This window comes from Misgurnus anguillicaudatus, chromosome 1, assembly GCF_027580225.2.
Source record: "Misgurnus anguillicaudatus chromosome 1, ASM2758022v2, whole genome shotgun sequence".
Classification (NCBI taxonomy): Eukaryota; Metazoa; Chordata; class Actinopteri; order Cypriniformes; family Cobitidae; genus Misgurnus; species Misgurnus anguillicaudatus.
This window is the reverse complement of record NC_073337.2, coordinates 12658709-12682019: the sequence shown is the minus strand read 5'-3', so window position 1 is coordinate 12682019 and position 23311 is coordinate 12658709. Positions and strand designations below refer to the sequence as shown.

The 23311-nt window shown below is 36.1% G+C and overlaps 2 protein-coding genes across 4 annotated transcripts in view; both read left to right on the top strand.

Moving 5' to 3' along the window:
- Window positions 1-9065, top strand: part of LOC129432613 (kinesin-like protein KIF21A) — a 67985-nt gene extending 58920 nt beyond the window's left edge. For all 3 annotated transcript variants that reach the window (XM_055191120.2, XM_055191119.2, XM_055191118.2), the window contains 6 exons: window positions 779-953; window positions 1054-1218; window positions 4250-4367; window positions 5058-5228; window positions 8091-8290; window positions 8426-9065. In XM_055191120.2, coding sequence (XP_055047095.2) covers window positions 779-953; window positions 1054-1218; window positions 4250-4367; window positions 5058-5228; window positions 8091-8290; window positions 8426-8483 — 887 coding nt within the window. In that variant the 3' untranslated portion in view covers window positions 8484-9065. The remainder of the gene's footprint in view (window positions 1-778; window positions 954-1053; window positions 1219-4249; window positions 4368-5057; window positions 5229-8090; window positions 8291-8425) is intronic.
- Window positions 9066-14838: 5773 nt separating this feature from the next.
- The window catches only part of LOC129431750 (copine-8), a 150029-nt gene continuing 141556 nt past the window's right edge, over window positions 14839-23311 (top strand). Inside the window, exon 1 of the mRNA XM_055189769.2 lies at window positions 14839-15108. Coding sequence (XP_055045744.1) covers window positions 14999-15108 — 110 coding nt within the window. The 5' untranslated portion in view covers window positions 14839-14998. The remainder of the gene's footprint in view (window positions 15109-23311) is intronic.

The window sequence follows — 23311 nt, the reverse complement described above, 5'->3', positions numbered from 1 at the left end:
GCAGCAATGACAGTGTTCTTAATATAACAAAGTAAGTGTTTTGGTTAATGCCATTAATGTTTATTTTTTAATCATTGTATACCACTAGTCAACTAAATAAATATAAATGGTAAAGATGAATGCACATTTATACATTGATTTAATAGATTTATAGCATTTTGAAATAAAAAACTGTCATGGATTTATTGCATTTTGTGGAAAAAATAATTCGTTTTTATAAAAAATCTTTGAAAATCAATTTATGGATTTGAATTTTTTATGTTTTTATAACCTAAAGATGCTATGTGAAAGTTTGTAACAGAAAATAGTGGTTTTCAGCTTGTCACTTTCGTGGTATAGAAAACACGTTTTTACCGAAATTTGTCAAAATGGATTTATTGCGTTTTGGAACCAAACTCTTCATATATTTCTCAGCTACTTCTGTTTGTATCATGGTAGCTTCACCCAAAGTAAAATCTTGTTGGTGCAAAATATGTTGTAGCTTTTTTGCTTTAATGTGTCATGTGAAACTGGTTAGAACTTCATTTGGAAGTCATTTGACAAAAGCTTCTGCTAAATGTAGTGTAAACTTTGAATTGAGATGACGTTTCACAAGAACATATGGCCCATGTCTCCCTAACAAGTTGATGAAATCAGGTGTTTTAAATAAGGAAACATCTAAAACATTCTGGGAGGGGATGCTCGCGGACCAGAATTAAGAAACGCTGATCTAGAAGTATAACAGAATTATAGATCAGTGCTGTGGTCCACCTTCAGTCATGTTCTTATTTAATCTCAGATCACACATGTAAAGTCTGGAACCTAGTAACCGGTCAGGAGATCATGTCTCTCGGAGATCATCCCAGCAGTGTGGTGTCAGTCAGATACTGTTCTAGCCTGGTCTTCAGCGTCTCCACTGCCTACATCAAAGTGTGGGACATCCGGGACTCTGCCAAATGCATTCGCACCCTCACGTGAGTTTGATTCTACTTTGATTTCAGTTACTAGAAATCTTCTGCATCTTGATGATTTCTAGCTGATAAATAACCCAACCTTCAATCTATATCCTTTCAGTTCTTCTGGACAGGTGTCTCAGGGTGACGCATGTTCTGCTACGGGCAGCAGTTCTGCTGGCATCCCACCAGGAGAAAACCAAATCAACCAGATCGCCTTGAATCCCTCTGGAACGTTCCTGTATGCTGCATCAGGCAACACAGTCAGAATGTGGGACTTAAGGAGGTACCGCCTTCATATACTATGACTTTCTTTGCTGTAAATTCTCTTCAGTACTCAATAGGATGTATAAGAAAAATTCAATCTTTGAATAAAGTCACCTGAATGCAGTAAAGGTCTTAAACAATGCAGGTGCAAATGCTTGGTGGGCAGTCCACTTAAACTTAATTTACTTGCATTTTTGCATTACTGAAAATAATATTTGTTATTTTCGACGAGGTATTGGTCCAAGAGTTCAGTTTAAAGGATTAGTCCATTTTCTTAAAAGAAAAATCCAGATAATTTACTCACCACCATGTCATTCAAAATGTTGATGTCTTTCTTTGTTCAGTCCAGAAGAAATTATGTTTTTGAGGAAAACATTGCAGGATTTTTCTCATTTTAATGGACTTTAATAGACACCAACATTTAACACTTAACTCAACACTAAACAGATTTTTTCAACGGAGTTTCAAAGGACTATAAACAATCCCGAACGAGGCATAAGGGTCTTATCTAACGAAACGATTGTCATTTTTGACAAGAAAAATAAAAAATATGTACTTTTAAACCACAACTTTTCGTCTAGGTCCGGTCCAGAGCGACCTAACGTAAATGCGTAGTGACGTAGGGAGGTCACGTGTTACATATATAAAACGCATATTTGCGGACCATTTTAAACAATAAACTGACACAAAGACATTAATTAGTATCAGTTGACATACAACAGTGTAGGAACGGTCCTCTTTCTCAACACTTGTATACACTGGGGCAGGGTTGCGCGTCGTCCTCTGTGACCTCTTGACGTCATGACGTATTGGTGGGGTCACCTGGCGCATCACGACCAGATCTAGACGAGAAGTTGTGCTTTAAAAGTATATATTTGTTGTTTCTATTGTCAAAACTCTGGCTCTTTGCTCCCCCTACAGGTTAGAAGCGTAATTGTTCATTACCACTGTCGTAAATACTGCAGCATAGCTGGCTCTGATTGGATTGTAGGTCTGCCGTAAAGCAAGTTTTTGTAGTTTTCACTCGAACTACAGGACCGCTACCCGACGGTTAGAAACTTCTTTAGTGCGGTTTTGGCCGACAGAGGGCTGCAAAGCGAATGTGAAAGTGCCGTTCACCCTGTTTTGAGAGGATGAACCACTGAAACTTTTTTGGAAACATTATTTTAAGGTAAAAAAAACTCTTTGGTGTTGCTTTAAATGTTGGGCTCTATTAAAGTCCATTAAAATGAGAAAAATCCTGCAATGTTTTCCTCAAAAAACATAATTTCTTCTCGACTGAACGAAGAGGGACAGCAGCGTTTTGGATGGCATGGTGGTGAGTAGATTATCTGGATTTTTCTTTTGAGAAAATCGACTAATCCTTTAATATGTTTAGCAACTAGTCACACCATCAAACAAACAGAGACCGGAAGTAAAGTTCCGCTCAGACGCGTAATCACATGCGTCCAATGAAACAGTCTATATAATGAAAACAATCTTTGAATATTGTGCATACATTTGCATACATTTTTGGTCAGTGCAATGCATACTGCAATGCCAACGTAAGCAATTCTTGCATATTTTTCATGTTTTCTGTCTGATTTTAAAGCTACTTTGCAACACATTGTGAAAGCACATATTAATAAAATGTAATCAAACTGAATTGTAAATGTTTTACTATTCGGGTAGTTTATTATTAAAAAGTCAGTACCGTTTAAGTTAACTTACTAACAAGTAGTTCTCTTTCAATTTTTGGTTTACCAAATAGTCAACTTCAGAGAGAAAACTGACAGTAGATAGGCTAACATAAATGTGCTGCGTTAGCGCCTCCTGTGGCAAAACTAAGATTGCAATGCACACCCAGATTCTGTAATGCAGTATATTTAAGCAATATCGCTCGAGTAGGAGTGTGATATAGCTCTATATCATCACGGCTGTGATTAGGCCAGATAGCGCCTGTTTGAACGCTTGCTTAGTGAGATTCGGTACGAATGAGAACCAAAGCATGAGCGGACGTCAGTGTTCACTCACCCCGCTGACCACCGCCCTCTCTGGGCTACATTTCTGAAAGGGATTCCCTGGCTCTCATGTTGGCCTTGTTTGTTTATGATCGTCAAAATGAGATCAAATCAGCAGTATTTGGTGTCATGATCAAACTATTACTTGTTTTTTATTCATATTTAGTGTCTTTTGTGTTGTTATTGTTTTGGCGCGAGGTAAAAGTTAATAAAACTATACTTGTATAACGTTACTATTGCTTTCTCATTTATTCTTAACGCGATATGAGCACTCGATTATTATTATTAAACGTTGTTCTTGTCAGTACTATATAAAACGTTTTTTTGAGTGTCAGAGAGATGTTTTTGCATGCTGCTTATAAATATACCAGTGGCGATATCTCATAACATGTTTTAATAGTCACGATAAAGTAAATGATCAATGTCCACAATTAAAAGCTGCGGTGCTTACCTGCAGTTCCACGGTGTTTTCGCGTTCTGATAAGAGATAATAGGTCCTGAAAAAAACGAGTGTTTATATTCCTCTTTCCAAGTGTTAATCGTCCACACGATGTGACAAGACATTTCTCCCATTAACTTTCACGTAACATCCAAGAGCGCTGATCTTTGACGGAATAATAACTTCCGGTTGGGGATTCACAGACTGATTTATGAGCTAGTAAAATAATGAAACACACGGAGAGTGATTCAAAACAGGGCGTCTGCTTCTTCTTCTTCTTCATTTCGTTTAATGGCTGCTCACTCCTTGGGAGTATTACTGCCACCTACTGTTTACCTTGCGCATATGTGTAATGGATCAGGGCGTCTGTGTTTTTCCATTCAGAGATGAGCCTGCTTAGGACCTCCATTCATTAGGTGGCGGAATGATACGAAAGGTGAAGCGGTTACAGTGCCGTTATCAGCACAATATCGCATAGCTCTTAGCCAATCAGATTCGAGAACCAGAAAGAACTGTTGTATAACATGACATATTTCTGAATGTAGCATAGTTTTTGTGCATTTTAGTAGAAATGTTATTTATACATCTTCATGTTATTTTATTGTCATCAGGTTTGTATCCACGGGGAAACTAACTGGACATCTCGGACCAGTAATGTGCCTTACAGTAGACCAATTTGGAAAGGGTCAGGATATGGTCATCACAGGCTCAAAAGATCATGCGGTGAAGGTATGTTCATACATTCACACGCACTATTTGTGAACAAACACAAATGCCTTTTGTGTCTTAAAGGGATACTCCAGCCAAACATCAAAATTACCCCATGATTTACTCACCCTCAAGCAATCCGAGATACATATCTCCATCATCTTTCAGACGAAAACATTTGGAGTTATTTTAGTAAATATCCTTGCTTTTCCAAGCTTTTAATGGGAGAAAACAGGGATCAGGAAACAACTTCTAACTTGAAACCCAAATAAAGTGCATTCATCCTTCACAGAGGCAAAAGACCTTTATTAACCCATTGGAGCCATGTGGATTACTTCTGTTAAGGATGAATGCACTTTTTTGGGCTTCAATGTCAGTCGTTCTTCCCTGATCCCTGTTTTCTCCCATTATGAGCAAGGACATTTACTAAAATAACTCCAAATGTGTGAAAGATGATGGGCATGTGTCTTGGATTGCTTGACTGGAGTATCGCTTTGAGTGTGCTGATTTCCGTACGATAACGTTCACCTTTCACACCTCATGCACAACTATACAAGCTGTTGTGGCTAATTTGTGGTTGCAGGAGCATAAATAATAATTTAAAGTAACCATTTATACGGCTCTCGAGTAGAACCAGGATCATTAAACACAGTTTGGGATTTTCCATTTGGACTTGGGATGCTTCTCTAAGCCCTTTACTTTGTGTTGTAGGTGTTTGACGTGGTGGAAGGTGCTCAGGGGAGCATCGGTGCCACACACCACTTTGATTCAGCCCATCAGGACGGTCTGGAGGCTTTGGCTATACAGAGAGATTCTCTGTATACTGCTGCCAGAGACTGCTGCATTAAGAAATGGGATTTGGCCAGCAAACAGCTGCAAGAGGTAAGAATTAAAGGGAGAAAGGGAAAAAATGCTGACTGATGCAAAACACAATGGCTCCGTTTCAAACCCTAGTGTGGTGCCTACCTGTGCAGCATTTTTATACGGTGTATGTATGTTTCCAACCTGAAAGCTGTTCACTGGCGGCTCGTGATTGCTCTCGTGAGGGGCGCAAATTCAAAATATGTGTTCGGAGTGTCATGTGTGTTGCTCGTGTTTTTAAAATATGTGTTTGTTGCGTCATGTAAACCATGTGCATCACGTGTTTTGTCGAAATAGATAGTTTGGGTTGTCTTGGGTCCGTTGGGCAAAACACATTTATTTTTAAGGATTAGTCAATTTTCTTAAAAAAATCCAGATAATTTACTCACCACCATGTCATCCATAATGTTGATGAATTTCTTTGTTCAGTCGAGAAAAAAAATTATGTTTTTTGAGGAAAACAATCCAGGATTTTTCTCATTTTAATGGACTTTAATGGACCCCAACACTTAACAGTTTTAATGCAGTTTAAAATTGCAGTTTCAAAAGACTCTAAACAATCCCAAATGATGCATAAAGGGGGGCGCACACTGAACACGCAGCTCAGTCCCGCACCGTTCTAAAAAAAATTGAACACATTGTTTTCTGTGAGTATACGCACACCGGCGCCCAGCTACGACTCAGGAAGTTGCTCAAATCCCTGTCGCGCCACAGAGCGCCCCTTCACATAGTTTAACATTAAATAACATCATATTTGTTCCAAATCATTAACGATTAACATTGGCTGCTAACATATATTTTGCATTTTGAAATAGACGTTATTTGACTAAGCTTGCGCCATTTAATGTGCACTTCCGGTGTACGATACCTCCGAGTTGTCCTAGACGCGACGCGGCGCTGAGCTGCGCGTCCGGTGTGCGACCCCCTTAAGGGTCTTATCTAGCGAAACGATTGTCATTTTTGGCAAGAAAAATAAAAATATGCACTTTTAAACCACAACTTCTCTTCTTCCTCCAGTCCTGTGATGCCCCAACGCGACCTCACGTAATTGCGTAATGACGTCGAAAGATCACGTGTTACATAAACCCCATTCACACAGACCTCTGGTCCCAGAAAATACCCGTAAAATTGCCAGACAAGCGTCTGTGTGAACAAAAACTCGTTCCGTTACTCTTCTGGGATCGTTGCCGGAAAGAGGACCTAGTAAGATACGCGGGTAACCCTCTGTGTGAACAAGAAGCCGCAAGAATGCCGTAAATGGGCGTGTCGAAGTGAGGACGCGCGCGTCATCATCACAACACAAGTTATGGTTCAGCTCCTTACAACGAGATAAGATGCATGCATATAAACATTCCCCACGAGAAATGTTGCAAACTAGATTGACGCAGTAATCAGGAAATGATAAATGAGACGCATAAACAATGACGCACGTGCCGTAGTGAGGACGCGCGTGTCATGGCAACATGAAGTTGGTTCAACTTTTTTAAATGAGGGATTTACAACATTCACAACGAGAAATGTCAGCAAACTGGACTGAAGCAGATATCAGGTAAGTTAGCTCATTACTTACTGCGTTGAAACGGAGATCATTCAGCAGCATAAAAGAATATCGCGTCACGTGCTCATTTGAGCTATAATAAACGAAAATACCCGCGTGTCATCCTAACAAGATATATCGTTCAGCTCCTCAAAATGCAGGTTTTAAATGCATATAAACAATCACGATGAGAAATGTCTGAAAACTGAATCAAAGCAGAGATCAGGGAGCTCGTCAAATATCCACTCTGAAGCTGAGATCATTCACCAGCATTAGAACGGCGCGTCACGCGCTCCTTTATAATCTTATCATAAAAAAGTGCACGCGAGTGGTTCTTGGAGGGAGAAATAATATATAATATGCAAACTTCAGACGCTGCGTAGAAGAGAGGGCGGGACTTTCAATAGGTCACGTGTCTTTCCGGGACTAACTATTCCGGAAAAATCCAGGATGCATATCCCGTGTATTTTACGGAATTTCTGTGTGAAAAAGGCTATATATGAAACGCACATTTGCAGATTATTTTAAACAATAAACTGACACAAAGACATTAATTATTATCATTCCACATACAACAACGTCGAAACGGTCCTCTTTCTCCACACTTGTAAACACTGGAGCGTAGTTTCACATACGTCATCCGTGTCCTCTTGACGTGATGACGTATTACGTGAGGTCGCTCTGGCGCATCACAGGACCGGAGGAAGACGAGAAGTTGTGGTTTGAAAGTGCATATTTTTTATTTTTTTCCCCAAAAATGACAATCATTTCACTAGATGAGACTATTATGCCTCATTTTGAGATCGTTTAGAGTCCTTTGAAGCTGCAATTTTAAACTGCATTAAAACTGTTGGGTGTTGGGGTCCATTAAAGTCCATTAGAATAAGAAAAATCCTGGAATGTTTTCCTCAAAAAACATAATTTCTTCTTGACTGAACAAAGAAAGACATCAATATTTTGGATGATAACTCTAATCCTTTAAAATACCTAACACCCGATGCCACTATTATTATACTCAGCCCGTGTCGGGGGCACACGTGAAACTTTCAGACTCTAACCCATATTTTCGGATCTAAGTGGACCCGTGAAGACCTCTTGTTTGCACACATGTTTGTACATGTTAAAGGAAATCTCAAAATTAGTTAGCATATCCACTGAATAGACCATCATAAATTTGAGGTCGGATAAGTATTTTTTAACTGTTCCAGTAAGCACACTAAAAATCCTACTCACAACACCTTAGCAATCACATACTATACTGTAGTACCGCCCAGTATGCTAAATCAAATTAACTATACTGTCCTGCTACAAGTAGTTAATTTGTTTGTGTTTTCTCCATCATGCAGCAGGCAGAGCGGGCTCATTTTGATCTGGTCAGCAGTCTGGCCGTAGTGCCGAACTCCAGCGCTGTTATGAGCAGTTGCAGGGCTGGACTGCTCAAGTTCTGGCACTCGGACAATCTCAGAGCTCTGGGAGAAATAAAGGCTCATGACAGCGCCATCAACGACATCTGCACCAACAGCAGTCACCTCTTCACCGCCTCAGAGTGAGTGATAAACAAGAACATACACTAAAAAGAAACTGTATGAAGTTAAAATCTGATTGTTATGTGATGGTACGATTGCTAGGGAACAGTGAAACTAATAAGGAAATTAAATGTGAATTGTTTTGTTTTTTTTAGTGACCGGACAGTGAAGATCTGGCAGGTCAAAGGATCTTTAGAGGATGGCCTTCAGTGACTTTGAAGAACTAGAAATTCGCAAGGTTTTTGGCTTCCTCTTCTCATTCCTGTTTGGAAGCTTGTATCAGCTCCAGATAGCTTGCTGTTATAACTGCTGTATATTTCCTAAAGTACGGGATGTGTTTAAAATCATATTTAGGCTTTAGGTGTTGCTGACCATAATCTGAGATTTTGTAGGTCAATGTGTGTGTGTGTTGTTTAAGTGGCACAGTCCTAAAGCTGGGCTTTGGGCATCATAGACTGCCATACGAGCAGTGCATTTGAAAAGCACACGTGTTTGTGAATGTCAGAACTGATTCTAAGTTATTCAATAATGTTGATGTCACTTATTTTCAAAGTTACTGTTTTGTGTGAATCTTTACATTGAAATGATGCAACTATACCGTAGTCTTTTCTGCACTGGAATGGTGCGAAGAAATTTGCACCAGCGACTCTGTCCACTTTGTGTTTTACTTTTTTATAAAGCCTCAAATGTACATCTTTTCGGTTCAGACCTTTGCTGTACAATAATAATTTTGATGTACTGTAGTTGTTATCAATGTCAGATGCAGTGTAAAATAAACTACATCTGTCAAAATCATTATAGGTGTCCTTGTTTCTGTCCAACTGAATTTTTAAAAATGTTATGTAATGCACTGACCCCAGAACATTGTTAGCTTAGCATCAATAGGGGGCAGTGCAAACAAAATTAAATAGACAGTGAACAGGCAATAGCACTTTTCATACAGTATACTGTACCTTTTCATACAGTATACTGTATATATATATATATATATATATATATATATATATATATATATATATATATATATATATATATATATATATATATATATATAAAGAAATGCTATATATATTTATTATATATTTATATATATATATTTATTTATTTATTTATTAAGCATGGGCCGGTTACCGGTTTCAGTGTATACCGACGTTTAAAAGAGTCAAGGTTTCAAAACCACTAAAATGTTCTGTGATTCCGTCTCCAAGGTATGAGCTGTGTTTATACAAAATTCATTAAATCATTAAGTCATGTAATAGATTTGATGTTTACATTTAATATACATTACGAAAATATTATTTATTTTTTAAATCATATTATAATTTAAAGGCTTCATTTTTACCTAGCATTTGAAAATAACACATTTTAGTGTTGCAATTGCAATACCGCAACACCGTAACACCGTGAAACCGTGGTATTTTTTGCTAAAGGTTATCATACCGCCAAAATCTTATACCGGCCCATGCCTAATATATACAAGAAATAATGTTTAGCAAGTAATTCATCTTTATATTTATTTATTTATTTATTATTTAGAAATTGAAAGAATTTTTTAAATTGCATGGTGTAAAAATCTAAATATGATCTATGATTATTGTATTTTTTAATATTCTAGGATAACACATCAGATTGCCAAATACTAAATCAAATATTCAAATCAACATTTCACTCAAATTCGTATACTGATTACATAATTTATACTTAAAAAATAATATATTACAATTTTGTGTTTAAGCAATAATTTTACTACCCATAACGTGTCCCAATCAGTAACATGCACACCATGAATGCATTTTCATTAACCATTAGTTTTCTTTTTTTTTTCTTTTTTTAGTTAGCTTTCACATATTGAAAGAAATGATTGAATTAAAATAAACTGACAGAGTGTATTTTTATATAATAAATCCGCACTTCACTAATAAACAGTGGTTACTAGATTAAACGAGTCTCAAAAAATGTAAACCCAATGTCATTTTAGTTTAATGGTTTGTCGCTTATTAATGTCAGTATAAATATGTATGAAATTAACTCGCTAAAAGGGTTAAAGCATAAGCATATAATTAAATGTACAGATGCTTAATGACAAATTAGATGTTGATGTGGGTCTAATTTGAAAAATAAATAATAAAGATCCATCACATATGTATTCTTATTATAGTCTGATATGAATAGGCACTATAATGAAACCAATGAAACGGTTATGTGTGTCAGATTTATCCGAGCATTTGTATCTTTCTATAACATACAGTATTTGGTGCTTACAGCCAACATGAAAAACACAATTTAAAACACATTTTATTTTCTCTTTGATGGTATTTATAATAACATTAACGGATTATAGCATATATGTAGTATTACTGTATTAAGTAACTACTTTGTACAAATATTGAATAATACTATAGTGAAGTTTATTATTAATATAATTCGAAATCACTGTAATGAACAGCCTCTCATGACTTGTGACTTCATTTTAACAGACCTGGAAAACTCTAAATAATGAGGAAAATTAGACCTTTTCATTTAACAGGTCTTCTGCATTATCTCTCTTTTCATGCAACACGATGTCTTAAAGAGCAGATTGCTCATCAGTAATAGCCTTTAAATCAACAAGCTTGTCTCTCCAGGAAGAAAAAAAACTTTAATTTGTTGAACACACTCTCATCAAAAGCATGAACAATTTTAAATATATGCAAATGTTTTCACATTGGCATTCCTATTTACATCACATTTATGCATTTGATAGACTTACGATGCATTTAAAATATATTTTCAGACCCATGACACATCCTCAACCACCTGAGCTACAGGAACCCTACACATGCATCAACAACATAGTAACTTAAATGTATTAGCATATCTCTCTGTTATAAAAGTAAAAGCATTTGAATAAGTGGGGCAGTAAAGACATTGAAGCATGGTATGATGGTATGACTATGGTACGATGACGTGAGGGTGTTCGTGGTTGAGCTGGTCGATGCAGAGAGATTCCTTACAGCTGGGTGAATCCCTCTTCTATATTTAGACGAGCACCTTGCAAAATGAAGACAGCTGCTGGGAGCCGAGGAGCACTACAAGGAAAGACTCGCAAATTCCTGCAAGTGTGCATACATTATACATTATACAAAAATTAAAGAATCTATAAAATATTGCAGCCATATGATTCATCTTATTGAGATGAGATGATCATCAAACTTACTGATTGCATGATTTGGACTCTTTATTGCGGTGGCGTTTCCCGTTTGTTGTGTATTTTAGATAATTGCTGTCCTGGATTTTGAATGGTCAATACAACACAAAACATACATAGCTGTAATGACAAAAACTTGTGGCCTTTATCATCTGAGCATTGGTAAACTAAAAAACAGATCAGATTCAGAATACTGTTTTGATGATACCCGTGATTTATTCACAATAGAGCACAGCTATGACCTTTTCACCGAGCTATTATTTGTATTTTTGCAGAGCACCCATAGCATCAGATATTTTTGTTGCATAGCAACATTTTGCTACAGTTTACATGTCAGGCATTATATCTTCCAACAGAATGATGGGATTAACATTTGCGTCTTTTATTACCTGGTAACTGTTTTGTACAAGCAATAATGCACTTGATGCTGTGCTACAGCCGTGGCTGTATAGAGAATACATCATCACAGTTTTCAACGGTTAACAAATTTAGATCCAGCATGCACCACAAATCAGATTTCTCTACACTCTAAAAATGTCTGGGTTATTTTTGACCCATAATAGATAAATATTGGACTATGGCGCAAAAATTAAATAAAGTTTAGTTTCACGTGCGCACGTGAAACGATAACATGCTCAAATAACTTTCGCGTGTGCACGTGAAACTACCGCGTTTAGTTTTCATGTGCGCACGCGATAGTTTCACGTGAGCACGTGAAACTAAACTTAAAAAATGTAAACTTTTGATTTTTTTACTCCAATGTCACCTTAGGGGCTAGGTATAAAACAGCCTAGCATTGGGTACATTTTAACCCAGCTGTGTTTTCGGTCCAATATTTACCCATTATGGGTAAAAAAAAATAACCCTGCCATTTTTGAGTGTATGAATGATTTATCGATAAAAAACATTAAATATGTTCATTATACTGTATGGTGAGAAATCCCAATCATATCTCTTTTAAGTAGGGCTGTCAAAAGATTAATCGCGATTAATCGCATCCAAAATAAAAGTTTGTGTTTACATAACATATGTGTGTGTACTGTGCATTATTATTATTTATATATAAAAACACACCCAATCATGTATATATTTAAGACATTTTTTTTATATTTAAATATAAAATATTTATATTATTATATAAATATTTTATTTATATATTTATATATATTTATATATTATTATATATATATATCGCGATTAATCTTTTGACAGCCCTACTTTTAAGACAGTCCACAAAAAACATCTTTCTACAGATTTCTACTTTCAGAATCTTAATACTACTTGAATGTCTTATTAGTCATATAAAAAGCCATTTATATACACGAGGTATACAGCTTGCCCTTCCATATGACTATGAGAGCTCTTATTGCAGACTATTAATAATATCATTATGATTCGTTGATTCCTGTAATCCTGAAGAGAATTGGACTTATTATCCCGTAAGTTCAATATATGCAGATTGAATGTCTGTTGAGCCTTCCATCTAAAAACATTTCCGAATTTATTGATGTATTGATTTGTTTGTGCTTGACCCTTTTATGGTTTGTCATTGTAATGCTTATAAGGTAAAATTAATAACAAGAAGTCAGTTATTACTGATGTTAAGACCTGTAATGCACTGTTACAAATTATTTGCTTAAAAAAATTTACAAGTCATTTTATATTATCTTGACTAGAGACAGTGTGGAAATTCATCCAGACCAACTCATGTGTTCAAATATTCAAAGCATCTGTAAAGACAATGTACTGAACATGCCTCGTCTGAGAAAATGCAGTGTAATGAATTGATCTTGTGGATCAAATGCTAAAAAATGTAAGCAGTTAGGGTTGAACAATGCATGTGTGCAGTTTAACATACATGTTGGCTACTGTACAAATGACCTAGATTAGTAAATCAAATCCTAGTCTTGAGATCCACTAGGCAGTCAGCACACACATCAGCGTGATTCAAACTGATTGGCTTTTCAATAGCCAACGACAATGCATGTTTCTTTAATTTTCTCATTTAATTTATCTCACAGCATGCTGTCAGAGCTTTTATAATCACCCGCCTCCACCCCCAACTCCACCTGTCTAGATCTGCTTGCTTATGGGATACGGTGCCTAAAACTGCAGCAGCATCACTTGCTTACTGCATTGCAACTTGGATGTATTAGCATGCGTAAATCTTTAATACTTTCTCCTCAGCATCAATGTAAACAGATCTAGCTCTATCAAAAACAAATTGACACATCATGACTTGCCAAACATCTTGAAAGTTGTCATGTTCGTTGTTATGTTGTTTAGTCGGAATTACAGGCCAGGGGTCTCATTTATAAAACTGTCCGTCAGATGCTTATTAAAAGTCTACGTACGCACAAAAGCCAAAAATGGCATACAGCAAAAATATTAATACTTATAAACCAAAAAATGTTCCCTTTATAAATCACAGATCGCCTGCAAGTGTGCGTACATGAATTATCCTCAGATCCCACCCTGCAAGCTCATTTTCCCATCAAGTTATTTTTTTTATAGATCACAACCTTTGCGTGAGAACTGGCGTACGCACGTTTCGAGAATTTTTTTGTGTGTACGCACACTTTATAAATGAGACATAATTATATAATGTACACGCGCGCACTTTATACTGTGAACTTAAGAAAAAAAAACATTAAATACATTGTACTTATTGTGCACATATGTGTTTGTTCAGTGTAGAATTAGAGTAAGGTTTGCTATTAAAAGTGTAATGACATGCAGATACTTTAAAGGTGCAGTGTGTAAATTTTAGCCGAATCTAGTGGTGAGGTTGCAAATTCCAACCAACAGCTAAATCCACTGCTCACCCCTTGCTTTTGAAACGCATAGAGAAGCTACGGTAGCCAACACAGGACAAACATTTCATCACTGGAGACAATTTAATAAAAAAGTTTGTCCATTATGAGCTTCTGTAGAAACATGGCGGGACAAAATGGCGACTTCCATGTAAGGGGACCCTCGTGTATGTAGATAAAACCGTCTCATTCTATGGTAATAAAAACATAACGGTTCATTATGAAAGGTCTTTGTACACCACTGATAATACAGTTTTGTATATTATTTTGCATTTCTGTCAAGAGATCCTTCTAAAAATTACACACTGCACCTTTAAATGCAACTGTACACCATTGTTTCTTATGTAAGTTTAAAGTAGTTAAAATTTAATTTAAATTGTGACTATTATTATTATTGTTGTTATTATTATGATTGGCTTTTAAAAATGGTTGCTGTTTGTATTTGTTACGGCACTGTCAGTGTTAAATCTGTTTTGAGTCTCACATGAATTCACAAAGAATTTGCCAAGTGTGGTTTCGCGCATGCAGCCCCCCGCCCTCTCTCTCTCTCTCTCTCTCTCTCTCTCTCTCTCTCTCGGCAAACAGAAAGGGGACGCTGTCTCTGTTATGGAGTGACATCAGCACTGCTTTTCTCCGCACACAATCTTTTCCTATGAATTTCCCCTCGTAGAGCGGCGCGCGCGTCTCCACACACTTCCGTCTCAAGGAGTTCAACAACCGAAAGCCTCATGAACAGCACGAGCAGCTGCGGCTTCCTGAACATGGCGACGATAGGAGATTTTGACCCGCTCAGCGCCACTATTCCAGCAACAAAAGTTGAGATCACAGTTTCTTGCAGGTGAGCGACCCGTTACGCACCGCTCACACCTTCACCCGCGATTCGCTTAAATAAACACGTTGCGCTGAATGTTTATATGGAGCTTTTGGAGAAGACACAATTACGCACGACTTTTCCTCAAATGTCAGAAATGTTTTTCTGTATAACATGTGTGTATATGGGATACATATGTAAATTCCCAAATTTGTTTACTTTTTAAAACATATTTCAGCCTTCAGACTTTCTTGGCTACGCACCAAAACAATCACCGTATGTTCTCGCCAACTGTAAGTCATATATCAAAAATAAGTTATATTTAGGCTATCTAAGTTTGACGGTGGTTATGAAATAATCATGTCTATAAAAGAACGAAAACAAGATTGTTTACATAGTGGTACGGTACAGTTTGTGTAATGGTGGTAATGTTGTCATTTACGACTCGTCGCGCTGTCACCGTGCGACTCGTCGCGCTGTCACCGTGCGTTTTTTCGCATGGCTGCTAAAACGGTTTACAAAACTTACCAAAGACTTTAATTGTTTATATATACATAATTATGTGTGTGTACAGTATATCTAGTCGCTTTCTAAAGCTGTTTTATACCCATAATGTTGGCGATGTTTTGGTCTGTTTGGCGATACACTGCCAAATCTAACACTTATTCGTTTACCTCAAGTGTTTGTTTGTTCCAGTTGTTCAAAACTATTTATGATGAAAATAACTTAATAAATGTCACTCAGTGGTTTCAGGTGTCTGATAAACATTTTCTGCTTACACATATCCTTGACATGTGTTAAAATATATTTACATATATTCACTTCGCATATAGTTTTATACAAAGCAACTTTCAAATGGGGGAGATGTTAGTGACGATCCGTTTGACTAATGAAATATTTTGTTACAGTATTTATAAACCACATGATCTCACAAAGTTCCGTGGGATAGTCACGGAATTTTGTGCTCATTTTTCCGTGGCATTCTCACGGATCTCCGCATTTTTTTATAAATCATCTGATCATTTATCAACTCTTTCTCCTATGTGACACATACTTAGTCATGAGCCGTTTGCAGAATTATATCATATTTTATTATCTGCGTGTTTTTTGACTTGTGAGACGATTTGAGGATTTTATATTGTCCCTTAGTATCTAGGTATATTCTTTTCATCCGTATGTTTTTTGTTGTGGTGAATTTATAATGTATTATTTTATGCATATGCTTATGGTGCATCTGGCTTCATTCAGATGTGAGTGGGCATGAGCTGTCTTCTCAGCCATTGTGAAGAGATGTTGATGGTGAATTACTATGCTCCGTGTCCCCTTGGGCAGGTTTGCTCAACCGGGAATACACACACACACGTGTACACAATCGCACATACGCACAATCTTAGAGCTTTTGCAAGACTGCACCGGGCGGGAAGGAACTAAACTGGTGCCATGGTTACGATCAGGTGCATTCCTGTACTGTAGGACCACTTTAACCACTGTCACCATGGTTATCATTGCAGTAGATGAGCACAGAAGTGCTTTGAATTCATGTACAGTCACAAAAAGCACATAAATTCGGATGATAATGAATCAACTAATGTCTTATGTAGTGATATAGTATTCAAGTCTGAGACCAATTTTTGCTTTCTCTGACTTGTCTTGGACTTGTTCCTTCAAAGACCCGGACTACAGTGGGAGGAGAAGGACTCGTCATTTCAGACCAAGTCCTCGAGACCAACACACTTTTTTATGTTCATATAAAAAAAAACACATAAAAATAATAATAAAATGCAATGTTGACAGGCATTATTTGAAAATGACATCACATGGTGCAATGCAAAGATACTGCCATCAGAGCCGTTTATTTATCTCTAGAAAAATAGTCAGAAGATGATGCATGTGGTAGGGATTTTTTAAATGATAGTAAAAGCATAGTCCATATTAAAACGTTAAGATTTCTCCTCTAAACAATTCCCAATCTAGCTTAGTCTGTAGGCCTAACTGTTGATTATTGATATTTAATCATGAATATGAAACTCACATGTTTTTATAGTCTTGGTCTCGACTCGGTCTCGACTCCTAAAGGACTCGGTCTCGACTCAGACTTGCTTCCTCAAAGACTCGGTCTTGACTCGACTGTATTCGAAAACCAACGCACTCTGTCTCGACTCGGTCTCGACCCTTGAAAGACTCGGTCTTGACTCGGACTCGGCATAGGCGGTCTCGTCCCCATCACTAGTCTTATGGATATTTAAAGTCCAAATTGAACCAAGAAGCATGTTATTTTAGAGGAAGTTTGGGTTATTTTAGCTGTAAATTATATTACTATGACACCAAAGTTTGTTTTTCTTGGCCTTGTAATTACCTGAACTAAAAATGCATGGGGTGTTAGGTCACCTTAATCACATACAGATTTGTGAATAGCCAGGGAATTGGTTTATGCTTGTTATGTTAGTCTAGTATAAGTTATTTTATAGTATGAGTTATTTTAGTCTATCTGTGGTTTTATTAAATAGGTAAACATAGTTATATGGGTTGAGGACAAATAACATAGTGTTTTAAAGTAATAACAAGTGTTTTTTTTCTTTTGTTAAATAAACAGTATTTAACTGTACAAGTTAAATATTATAAACTGAAGTTTCTTGCTGCAATTAAAATTTTTAGATTAATTTTAAAGTTTTAATAAAAGTAAGTTGAAATAACTTAAGAAAATTTAACTATATATTTTAATTAGCTCCGGACTCACAAATTAAACAAATCAATGAAATTGGCCGTACTTTATATTCAGTGTCTAGCTATGTACTTTTATAACAAAACATACACTGTAATTATTGTGTACTTATGTGTTGTTAAATCGTTCTTATATTTACATTCTTACAACATATGTACACAATAAGTACAATCTATCAAATGTTTTATTTTTCTTATGTAAGTACACAGTAGTTACATAAGGTCACTTACATAAAGAAACCTAATGTAAAAAAAAAAAAAAAAATTATATATGTTGTCTTTAAAGGGGCCATGTCACCAGACTTTTTTAATATGTCAAATAAATCTTTGGTGTCCCCAGAGCACATCTGTGAAGTTTTAGCTCAAAATACCATAAAAAAGTAATTTATTATAGTATGTTAAAATTGACACTTTGTAGGTGTGTGCAAAAATGTGCCGTTTTGGTTGTGTCCTTTTAAATGCAAATGAGTGGTTCGTTGCAATTGAAACTCAATTGTACTGTGAATTATTTTCTCTGCACTAAATGGCAGTGCTGTGATTGGAAAGTGCAGATTAAGGGGCGGTTTTATTATAATAAGAGCTCCTTATGACATCATAAGGAGAGACAAATTTCAACAACCTATTTTTTCATGTGCTTGTAGAGAATGATTTACCAAAACTAAGTTACTGCGCTGATCTTTTTCACATTTTCTAGGTTGATAGACGCACTGGGAACCCAATTATAGCACTTAAACATGGAAAAAGTCAGATTTTCATGCCATGGCCCCTTTAATATCCAGCTAGGTCTATTAAAGCAACACTAAAGACTTATTGCTCTTTGCTCCCCCTACAGGTTAGAAGCGTTATTGTTCATTACCACTGTCGTAAATACTGCAGGATAGCTGGCTCTGATCGGATTGTAGGTCTGCCGTAAAGCAAGTTTTTGTAGTTGTCACTCGAACTACAAGACCACTACCCGACGGTTGGAAACTTCTTTAGTGCGGTTTTGGCCGATAGAGGGCTGCAAAGCGAATGTAAAGGTGCCATTCATCCTGTTTTGAGTGGATGAACCACTGAAACTTTTTTGGAAACGTTATTTTAAGGTTAAAAAAAAACTCTTTGGTGTTGCTTTAAGGCATACTGTATATGTGCTCATGTATAGCTCAGTGGTATATTAGGAGCTCAAGAACATTTTTCTATTAAAAAGGGATAAAAACGTCTGCCAAATGCGTAATTGTAATTACATGCACCCTAAAGTATTTGATTAAAGTTTAACTGTCTCATTGTTATTAACTCTAAAAACGTTTTTGGGTTATTTTATGGACAACACACTAAAAGCGTTGTCCCAAACTAGACACATCTCTGTGTTTTTATTGTAAAGACAATTTGTGTTACTTTTAACACAATTTGTGTTGTCACTTTAATTTATTTTAACACAAAACCAACACAAATTGATACAATGGGGTGGTTTCCGGGGCAGGGATTATCTTAAACCAGGACTAGGCCTTAGTTTAGCTATGAAATATAACTAGTTTTAACAAACAAGCCTTACTAAAAACATTACTTGTGTGCATTTTGAAGCAAAACTAAGGGCACTGATTTAATTTAAGATATGTCAGTGCAAGTTGTTTTCAGTTTGGACAGCTCTTTTTGGACATTTATTTTAGTCTAGGACTAGTCTAATACCTGTATGGGAAACCGCCCCATAATGTGTTAAATAGCATAACACAAAATATGTGTAAAAAATGAACACACCCTATTTAAGAGTGTTGCTACACATTGTTAATCCTGTGTAGTAAAATCATTTTCAATCAACATATAAAACATCACTACCAGAGAAAATATGTATTAAGCACCATATTTGCATGTTTGTTCCTTCCTTGTGTCACGGCGTATCGTGATTTCACAGAGCAACTACCGTAAGTCAAGGTGTGTTTCACAAGTTACAGTAAAGTACAGCCTTTGCTCTTGCCCAGCTCTAAAACATGTACGCATTCAACTTTTATGGTTTGTTTATGACTCCATTAAAGCCAGATTAGACTGATGCAGATAAGTTCTTTAACTCTGGGAAATTCTCTGAACTGCATTCTTCCTGTTTGACTCACACAACTAGTTTTCAAGACAACAATACAGGTGTAATTAGGTCAATAGGCCCGATGTATCAATCTCCCACACCAGAAAGTATTTTACCTTCACCTTTTAGAACAGGTTTCTTGAAAACTATAATTAAAAATGTTTTTAAAGTATTTACACTTCTCAGAAAATCATAAAACATGGCTTATTTGTAGTTGTCTCTGCATTATAAAGCTGGAATAAGACAATTTTCTGAACAAATTAACTGGTGGTTGCCAGAGCAAAAGTCACTGTTGTGGTGGTTGCCAGGAAATTGCTATACGGTTGCTTAAGTGTTCTGGTTTTTGGTGCATTGATTTCCTATGGGTCCTACAGTAGGTGGTTTTTCTACATTTTTATGATACTCACTTTTTTGAATTAGGTGGCTCGTCAGCTGCACTGTAGAAAGTGAAAAGTTGGCTTATCTTAAATTGGGAACGCCTTTTTTTTCCATTTAAAATTACACTTTACTCTAATTTCTGCTGGATTATTCTGAACACAATGCTGGGTAAATATTGGACAGAACATATGTTGTGTTATAAATAAACCTATGCTGGGTTGTTGTTAACCCAACCATGATTTGAAACAACCCAGCATTGGTTTATTTATTAATCCAACCAACATGTGTTCTGTCCAATATTAACCCATCAAAATTTCACTTTAGGTACCATGTTTGAAAGATTCGGCTAACAGGAGTTAACTTACAGACTAAGTCCGAAGCGGGAGGAATTATGATAATGTCGGTCTTGTCTACATCACCAATCCCAGGAAGTAAACTGTTGCCTACAATCCGTGTGTTTGTTGTAGTCCAAGAAAAGAGATTTACGTTGTAGACGATAACTTGCGTCATTGTTTACATTAGGGTTTGTACCTTTTGCATATTGTTAACATGTACTAATACACGCTTACACATTAAAGCAAATGTAAAAACGTGAATCGGACCATAGGTGCTCTTTAAGTTGAACCAACTTTTCACTTCTCACGGGATAGGAAAGTGCCCATCTAATACACACTTAAAAATCTACTTTTTGCCTACTGTTTTTCAAATACTATAAATTTGTTGTTGATATTAAACACTATTATATGTGTTTTAAACTAAAAAAGTAAGACATGTTAGTGTTTAATGTTTATTTATCTTTGAAATTTCTGTTTCTTCTTTGAGTTTTGTAGTTACCATTGTTCAGAAGAGTGCTGCTTGTGTTTAGACTGTGACACAATGAAAGCCATGATGTGTGTTAATTCACTCACTGAGCAATAACTGTGATAATGCCTGTACTGAGACTAGTATCTTCTTACTTGCTCTTCATAATGTGGTTATTATAAATATGTAAAGAAAGTAAAGAGATCATTTACATGGGTAAATCAGGAAGATTTCATTAAAAAAGTAGGCTTTAAAAGTATATTTTGGTAACAAAAGTATAGATAATATAGTTACCTAATTTCCATATGTGTAAAATGTACTTGAAAAATATTAGTGCAAAAAAATTTTTTGTAGAACAGAGGTAGTCTATTTAGGATGCATTGAATCACCATGTATTTTAAAGGAAAACACCACCATTTTTCAATATTTTACTATGTTCTCACCTCAACTTAGACGAATTAATACATACATCTTTTTTCAATGCATGCACTTCTTTGTACAGCTCCTCGTGAATGTGTTAGCATTTAGCCTAGCCACATTCATTCATTAGGATCCAAACAGGGATGAATCCAGAAGCCACCAAACACCTCCATGTTTTTCCTATTTAAAGACTGTTACATGAGTAGTCACACGAGTAAGTATGGTGGCACAAATTAAAAATTTTGTTTGGAGCCATAGGAATGAATGGGGCTAGGCTAAATGCTAACACATTCAAGAAGCGCTGTACAAAGATTAAAAGTGCACACATTCATAAACAAATATATGTATTAATTAATCTAAGTTGAGGTAAGAACATATATAAAATATTGAAAAATTGTGGTGTTTTCCTTTAAGATTCACTGTATTTTTACTTTTAAAAATGAATGCCCACTGAACTTTCTCACTTTGAACTTTTTGCTAGACTAGTTCACTTTGATTCTACAAAAGGAAAAGAGAGATTTGTTTGTTTGCTTGTTTACATTTTCTGGCACCGCTTTCCGACAGTGTTTATGTTTAGAGATTCATGGAGTGTCAGCAGAGGCATGCTGGGAAACGGGGGCTGCAGTTTTTTGAGTGAGTGTGAATGTTTCTGGACTTTTGGAGTTGTTAGAGCTATTGACTGTGAATCTAAAAATGTGATGAGAGTTCTGCTAATACATAAAATATATGCATACATTCAGCTCACACCTGATATTTAATAGTAAGTTACCGTGATTGATAATGAAAATCAATGAGAATTAATCATTCCACAGCGCCATATAATAACATACTTTATTGTACTGTTAACATTTATTTTTCATTTTCATTTTTAAATAACAAAACAGTATTTTATACAGTAAAACAAGCTTAACCCTTAACTCTCCTTTCAAAGTATGTAAGAAATTTGTCGTGTGAATAGTATCGCTTTAAGAAGGGAAGCTATCCTAACAGCACTTGTCACCCTTTTTCCAGAACTGGTTTCAAAAATTGGTCTTATAGCCACTTATTAATTATTTACTTCCAGCAGGCCAATTTGTGATTCTCATGTCTAACATCATTAGCTGATGCTCATTTAGAGACATGTAATAAGCTCTTGATCAGATGGAGGTGCTGGGGGTCTTAATAACCAATATGGAGAATTATGAGGACAACTGCAGACCCAGCTGAGTCCAACCTCTCCTGGGGTGGTTTTCTCAGTCCAGAACCCTTAAATTATTCTGAATATGAACTCATCCTTGGTTTCATTTGGGACTTAAAGTGATAGTTGTTAACCCGAAAATGTAAACTGTACAAACAAGGTTTGGGTTCATCACTTTTTAAAGTAAATTCAACTTCAGGAGATTTTAAATTAAAATAGCCACATACAAATCTAAGTTTACCCAATCTTTACTTTACAGTATATATGTATATTTACATTAAGGGCCCTGTTTTAACAATCTAAGCACATTGTCTAACGTGCACAGCGCAACGTCTAAATGGGCGTGTCTGAATCCACTTTTGCTAATTTATTTTGGGTGTAACGTGCAATAAACCAATGAGAGTCTCAGCTCTCATTCCCTTTAAAAGCCAGTTTTGCTGGCGCTATGTTTAATCCCTATTTAGATGACGGACTTTGTAAACTAAAAAACTAAGCGGAGGAAGAAGATCTCCAGTTTAAGATTAATGTTAAATAATTGTGTTGTTTTTCACTTGTATTGAAATTGTTATTTTTTTATTAAAACCTTTAAAACCCGTTTTCTTTTAGTCATATATGTAAAAAAGCAGGCTTTTAGTTGCTTTAAGTGTCTATACAATATCATCAAAAAATGATTTACAAGT